This window comes from Bison bison, unplaced genomic scaffold, assembly GCF_000754665.1.
Source record: "Bison bison bison isolate TAMUID 2011002044 unplaced genomic scaffold, Bison_UMD1.0 scf7180017864181, whole genome shotgun sequence".
NCBI classification, from domain to species: domain Eukaryota; kingdom Metazoa; phylum Chordata; class Mammalia; order Artiodactyla; family Bovidae; genus Bison; species Bison bison.
Window position 1 is genome coordinate 8,901,578 of NW_011494753.1, and position 6,871 is coordinate 8,908,448.

General features: G+C 56.4%; 1 protein-coding gene across 2 annotated transcripts in view; it reads right to left on the reverse strand.

The window, feature by feature from the left end:
* Window positions 1-6,871, reverse strand: part of ARID3B (AT rich interactive domain 3B (BRIGHT-like)) — a 47,410-nt gene that overhangs the window by 447 nt on the left and 40,092 nt on the right. The window contains exons 5-9 of one of the 2 annotated variants that reach the window (XM_010843356.1): window positions 5,330-5,513; window positions 3,840-4,108; window positions 3,481-3,735; window positions 1,944-2,045; window positions 7-1,071 (exon numbers count right to left, since the gene is read on the reverse strand). In XM_010843356.1, the coding sequence (XP_010841658.1) occupies window positions 908-1,071; window positions 1,944-2,045; window positions 3,481-3,735; window positions 3,840-4,108; window positions 5,330-5,513 (974 nt within the window). In that variant the 3' untranslated portion in view covers window positions 7-907. The remainder of the gene's footprint in view (window positions 1-6; window positions 1,072-1,943; window positions 2,046-3,480; window positions 3,736-3,839; window positions 4,109-5,329; window positions 5,514-6,871) is intronic. The other variant, XM_010843357.1, reaches the window with a different exon arrangement.

Consider the following 6,871-nt stretch of genomic DNA (forward strand, 5'->3'; position numbering starts at 1 on the left):
ATGAACCTGACACTGGCAGGTTTGGGGATGGAGGGGCTGAGATGGCCCCCCGCCGAGAAGAGGCGGGGCCTGAGGGACAAGCGGGCTGTTTCCTGGGAGAGCTGGCCAACAGGGACCAATGGAGGGTGGCGGGGGCAGGGGCAGGGGCCTGAGGTCTGGGTGGGTCAGAAAAGGGCCAGTGGAGTGGGTGCCAGGGCCTGCTTGGGCCACCCCCGGGGCTCTGCCTCTCCCTTGGCAGATCCCCAGCAGGCCCTGGGTCCTGAGGACTGCCCTTATCAGCCCTTGCTCGGAACCATTAAAAAGGGATATGGGGCCCTGAGGACTGCTTCAAGACATGAATTTGAGGGACCCACACTCCGGGAACCAAACATGGTATAGGCAAGGTGGACTGGGAGGACCCCATCCCATGCTCAGCAGAGAAGGGCCGCAGAGGTGTGCTCTTGGCTCCAAGCAGCCCCACATGGGAGTTAAAGATGGGGGAGCTGAGCAGGGAAAGACACCAGTGACCCTGGAGTCACAGCAGAAGGCAGGGGAAGAGAAATAAATTAAAGGGGAAAGGGTGTGGAGAGCCTCCAGCCCTGTGTCAGCTTACAGATTGTCAATACACTGTGCCCGGGATGGGAGGGGGCCTGGGAGCCCTGGAGGAAGCTGGACGCCCACAGACCCCGCCCAGTTCTCCAGGACAATCCCTGATTGGACAACACTGCCCGGTCAGGCCCCTCCAGCCTCTCCCTGCCTCTAGAGTACAGCAGGACCTGATGGAGCCTGGGCAGATGGACATGTCCAAACTCTCAACATCTGGCCAAATGGTGTCTGATGTGGGCTCCATGAGATGAGGTAAATTCTGTGCATCAACTTCCGCCGCTCTTGAAGGAAGAGTGGGGAGTACGGAGCTGGGTCCTGCCCCTCAGAGGGACCAGCTGGTGGAGGGCTCTGCACTGGGGGTGCCCCGGGACGAGGTAGGACTTGGTGAGCAGTGAGAACTGCTGCTGCTGCTGGAGCTGCTGCCGATGCTCTGGGGGGCGGATCCTGTGATGAGGTGGACTGCAGGTTTCTGGGCAAACAGCACACCTGAGTGAGCGGAGGAGGGGAGAAGGCAGTGTGAGCAGGTGGCGAGAGCAGAGACAGGTGCAGGGGTTCAGTCCCTCACCATCTCACTGCTGCCTAACTCTGGGTGAGGCTCCAGGCGGGGTGGTGCGCTTGGTGCCAATACTGCCCTGCCAGCAGGTGTGTCTAAGCTGCTGAGGCGGGCAGTCAATTTGCTGAAAGGCCCCAAAGGCTCTAAGGGAAGTGTTCCCAGACCATGTTTAGGAAGATTAGAGATGAACCCGTCAAAGAAAGGAGACCTGTGCTTAGGAAGACTGTAATGGCGGACACATTTAACTTACGCGTGCATGTGTGCTAAGTCGCTTCAGTGGTGTCTAACTCTTGGTGACCCTATGGACTGTGTAGCCCACCAGGCTCCTCTGTCCATGGGATTCTCCAGGCAAGATCACTGGAGCGGACAGCCATGCCCTCCTCCGGGGGATCTTCCAGACCCAAGGATCGAACTTAGGTTTCTTATGTCTCCTGCACTGGCAGGAGGGTTCTTTACCACTAGTGCCATTGGGAAACCCCGATTTAGTTTACAATACAATATTAAAGACATGGATGGAGTTGATTATGATTCCTTACATTCAATGACTTTCTTTTAATGAGCGAGCCAACCAATTGGTCAAAAAAGGGTTAGACAAGGGGTCTCCATGACTCCGTCACAGGTGGAGGGGGACCTGCCATCCTGTTGGCAGTCCTCAGTCCTCCTCATCCAGAACTACTTTACCTTTAGAACTTTGAGACAACATGAAAGGAAGGCCCCCTGGGAAGGTGTTCAGACAGGAGTGTGGGGCGAGGGGGCCTTGCAGGGAGCCGCACCGAGACTGGCTGCCAGCCTGCACCTCCCTTACCTGCGTAAGTGGTACCATCGATGTCCACAGACATGCTGATGCTCCCAATGCTGCTTGTGGTTAGGTTCAGTGCTGCCGCCGAGGCCTCTGCTCTGTCCTCTGCTGGGGACAAGGGAGACGGCAGGCCCGGTCAAGCCCTTGGGCATTTCCGTCACCCCCTCTGAGGCTTGGCCACCCTCCCAGCCCGGCCGCAGCAGGCTAAGGCCTCCCAGAGTTCGAAAGCACCCGTGTAACCTTCTCGACCATAAGGTCTGGCAGGAGACCCAGGCTGGTCAATATCCTATCGCTTGCTTTCTCCACTGACTCACTTCACTTCCCCAACTCGCTCTGCTCTCAGAGAAGAGGGGTCACATTGGGAAGGAGGCGGACCTCGGCTCATAGCTGTGCACTGATGCGTTCAGTGTGATTCAACAAACCCTGAGCACCCATTATCCACCAGACGGGGGGCCAGGATGGGCGAAGGGGTCGGAGATCACTAAGACCAGCCCCATCCACTGAGAACTCGCCTGGCTTCTTCCTCCCCTTAATTAGACTGGGGTGTCCTCAAGGATGGGGCCTGCCTATCCAGTCCCTGTCACTCCCTCTCCATCTGAGCCATCCACGGTCTATGGAAGGCGGCAGGCACTGGCACACGAGGCCTCTGCCCGGCCCACCTGAGACTCTGTCCGTTCCTGATGTTGAGAGCCAAGAATTCTTCCAGATGAGCTGCTTCATCTATTAGCCTCTGGCTTGTGCAGGACCAGGGGCAGCTGGCCTGAGCAGGGAACAGGGCAGAGCCCTGCTCTGGGCCACCATCTCGTTTCCTTGGGCTCCTCACCAGGGGAGAGTGGGACAGGAAGGGGCTGCCTGGGAATACACACAGCTCCCTTCACACCTGATTTTTCCCCAACACAAGCCTGCTCATGTTTGTTCTGAGAGAGAGAGTCAAGAATGGCAAAGAAATGTGTGAGGGGGAAAGGGGAGAAACAGGAATGAGGGGTGTGGGGTGTGTGGCTGTAGGGATGAGAAGGTGGGGCATCTGAAAAATGTGGAGGGCAAGGGACAGATGTCAATTATGCTGCCAAACTTGTATTTCCTCCTCCCTTCCCTCCTGAGGGCCACTGGCTGCCGGCCTGAGGCAGCTCTGGCCCCTTGCTGGGCCTCGGGAGTGGGGCGCAGTCTTTCTTCCAGGTGGTGGGGCAGTGGGGGGTAAGGGCAAGCCCTTTAACTGAGACAGATCAAAAAGCAGGAGTGGACAGGGAAGACCTCGCAATTGGCCCTGAAGGTCTCCGGCTCCTCCTCTTTGAACAACTGCTTTTCCTTTTTGCTACAAAACAGGGCACGCCTGAGGAACTGCAGGCACCCTGGAAAATGACCTCAGCTTGGTGAACTGAGGTCTCCGTGGCCACTGAACCCCCAAGTGACTCCCTGGTCTCTAGATCCTTCTGTGGATTGGGTGAGAGGGCTGGGGGCAACACCTGGAGGGCCCCCACCCTAGTCCCTGGACGTGAACCCGCCCTGAATGGAGCCGGGGCCTGGCACACAGGCTGCTGCTCACCCCTGCCATTGATCCTGATCTTCATGGGCAGCTGCCGTGCCATGTTGAACAAGTTGCGCTGGAAAGCCTGCTGCACCAGGCGCTGCTCCTCCTCTGACAGCCTGGACACCTTCTTCTCAGGAGGCTCCCCTGACTCCAGCCGCTCCCGCAGCTGCTCCAGCGTGGCCGTCCGGGTACTGGCCTGCTGGCCAGCCAAAGTCACAGGCACAGCCAGGCGATTTGGCACGGGCACGGTGGTCACCGGGACTCCATCACCTGACAAAGGCACCAGAGCTGGATGCAGCCCACAACCCGCCCTCCCGCCTGCATCTTGGACCCAGGGAGCTTGGTGCCCCTTCTCCCCCAGGAGCCCTGCAGACCTTTCCTGAGAGGAGCTGCTGGGGATATTCGAGAGCCGCTGGCACTGGTGCCACCACTGGAGCCCAGCCCAAGGATGGGGAAGCGGATCTTGGGTGGGGAGAGGAGGGCAGGGGCCCCAGCAGCAGCGGTGGGTGAGTAGCCAAAGAGGGAGGAACTGTAGCTGGGCCGCCGGCCCTCCCTCCTGTTGCCGTCAATGGCCGCCTGCAGCTCAGCAGGGGAGCTCAAGGCTTTCTTCTCGCACTCGTAGGCATAGAGATATTTCATATACCTGGATGGAGGGAAGGAAGGAAGGATCACCCAAAATGCAGTGCCAGGACCGCCCAGTGTAAGCTGATGATCCTCTGCAAGGGGCCTCTGTGGGGCAGGCTCTGTCCTCCAGGACGAAGGAGCACAACCTGGAGAACTTGGTGGAAGAGGAGCCCTCAGGATGGCGGGACGCCCCAGCCCAGGCTCCCTAACCGCACCCAGGGCTAAGTGCGGCTGGAACTAGAGTCATGGCTCATCAGGGAAACGGCTATCATCACTAATGTTCTGTGTCCATGTGGCACCTTTCCAGTGCCCTGGGAGAAAGGGGAAATGCCATGTTTTGCAATGTCTTTCTGGCTCCTTGATCTCCTAACCGTTCTGAGTCAGCTGTTCAGACAGGCGCAACCCTTCCCGTTGTGTGTAGGCCTAGAAGTGCCGTCCCGCTTTGTGTGAGATGCCCCAAGAAAGCAGTTCTCTACCTAAGAACCCTCGGAGAAAGATGGCTCTGCTGGTTGTCGCTCTGTTCCCAACCTCTGCAGGAACTGTTTCACTGGATAAGACCCTTCTACTTTTCAGCAAGGCCTTAACAAGCCACCCAAGCCACCCACGGCTGATCCTTCTGTCTTCTTCACAGAGCAACATCCCGAGTTCCCAAAGAACAGATTCGCTTCTGGACCCCCTTCTTCAATGCTCCCCCTGCTCCTGCCACCCTTATAATTAACTCAAATGGGTACAAAAACAGGTCACCAATCCCAGTGGAGGCCTGCCTGCTTTCCTCTGGGTAAGCTGAATGTCAAGTATAAAGAGCCAGGCTTAGAGTGGGGGTACTGTGTAGGAGAAGATGTCTTGGAAAGATTGTGGACTTCAGAGACAGAAGTCCAGGTATGAACCTCAGCCTGCTTACTAACTGATACGGCTCTGACCAACCAATCTAGGCTCTGAGACTTAGTTCTTGTCATCTGGAAAACAGGGACAAAACCTGCTTGGTGGGGTTGCCGGTGAAATGAAATGAATGAAATGAAACGAAACGGAAAGGTGAAGCAACAGACACAGGACACGCCTGAGAAAAGGCACTCTCAGTTTACTGAGGTGACCGAGGGATTCATCTCAGAAAGCTCCTGGCTCTTTCAGGCATTCCGCCCGTTTTGCTCACTACATGGTGGAATTTCCTTCCTTCCTTGCCTCAAGGTTAATTCCCTCTTGCAGGCCTCAGCCGCCTTTCTGCAGGGCGCGGGCCACTCACTGGGTCCTCAGGGTGAAGGCGGCGCTGGTGATGGACGTGGGCAGGTTCAAGCCTTTGGTGATCTCTCTCCAGATCTTCTTGTTGATGATCTCCACCAGGCCCCCCTTCTCCGTCACCAGCTTATACAGCATGTACAGGTCCAGGATCTGCTTGGCCATAATGGGGATTCGGTTGATGGGGGTCCCTGCGATGGTGCAAGGAGAGAAACACAGGGCTAGGTCATTTTCAGGCCGAGAAAGAAGACATCTGTGCATGGCCACGTTTTGCTGAGTTGGAAACATGTTCACAAATATGCTCAGAAGTGTAATCTGAGTCAAACTCCCAAAGCCTGGAAGCTATCAGACTAGCTGCCAGGTCTCCTCAGGAAGAACAGAGAGATAGGTCTGACTCACAGGCTGTGTGGCCTTGGGTAAAGCACATGGCCTCTCTGGGTCTGCTCCCCGCTGTAAATAAGAGAGCCAGACTACATGATTTCAAAGAGTTTATTTTTTGCTAGCAATATGACTCCTAATGATTTGGAGATCAGTCTGGGGTGTTCATTGGAAGGACTAATGTTGAAGCTGAAACTCCAATACTTTGGCTACCTGATGCGAAGAGCTGACTCATTTGAAAAGACCCAGATGCTGTGAAAAATTGAGGGCAGGAGGAGAAGGGGATGACAGAGGATAAGATGGTTGGATGGCATCACCAACTCGATGGACGTGAGTCTGAGTGAACTCTGGGAGCTGGTGATAGACAGGGAGGCCTGGCATGCTGCGGTTCATGGGGTCGCAAAGAGTCGGACACGACTGAGCGACCGAACTGAATGATTTGGCAACTCAGTCCTCTAGAGCCTTCAGAAGTCATTTGGCTGCCTCCCCAGTGAACTAACTCTTTCCTGACCCCTGCACAGGGGAGGGCCTGTCCCACAATCCACATGGACAGCTCCCGGGCTTCTCTTCTGCAGCTCTCAGTGCCGTTTATAACCGTGCTTTAATTTATTTTCATCCTGCCTTGTTTTCTCCTTATCTCTTCTCCTGCTGCAGGATAGAGAAATGGTTTTTTTTTTTTTTTTTGTCTCCTGTGTCCCCACCATGTCAAAGGAGCTGCTGGGCACACAGGTCTCCAAGGGGATGAAAAGCCACTCAACAGTTCTCTCCCCACTAATCACTCCACCCCCTCCCTGGCCTCTGAAAGAGGGAGGGTCAGAGCTGCTTCCGCCCCCTGGCCCCGAAGGGAAGTGACAGGAGTCAGGGACTTGATTAGGAAACCTGGCCCGGAGCAGGAAGGCCCACTAATGAGCACCCGGGGACGGCAGGGAGGGCGCGGCCAGGCTCCTTTCTTGGGCAGCCGGGATGCTCGTCAGGAGGCGTGATGGATGACTGTCATTTGGCAGCCCCGGGATTAATGATCTGGAGGTCAGAGGGGAGAATTCCAGCGGGAAGGGTCACCGTCCGGGGCACCGTATGAGACTTGTTGCCTTTTGATGGCAAGTCCTTTTACTGTACACCGGCTGCTCCTCCTCTGCCTTGCCCACCCCCCCACCGCCAGACCCCCTCCCAC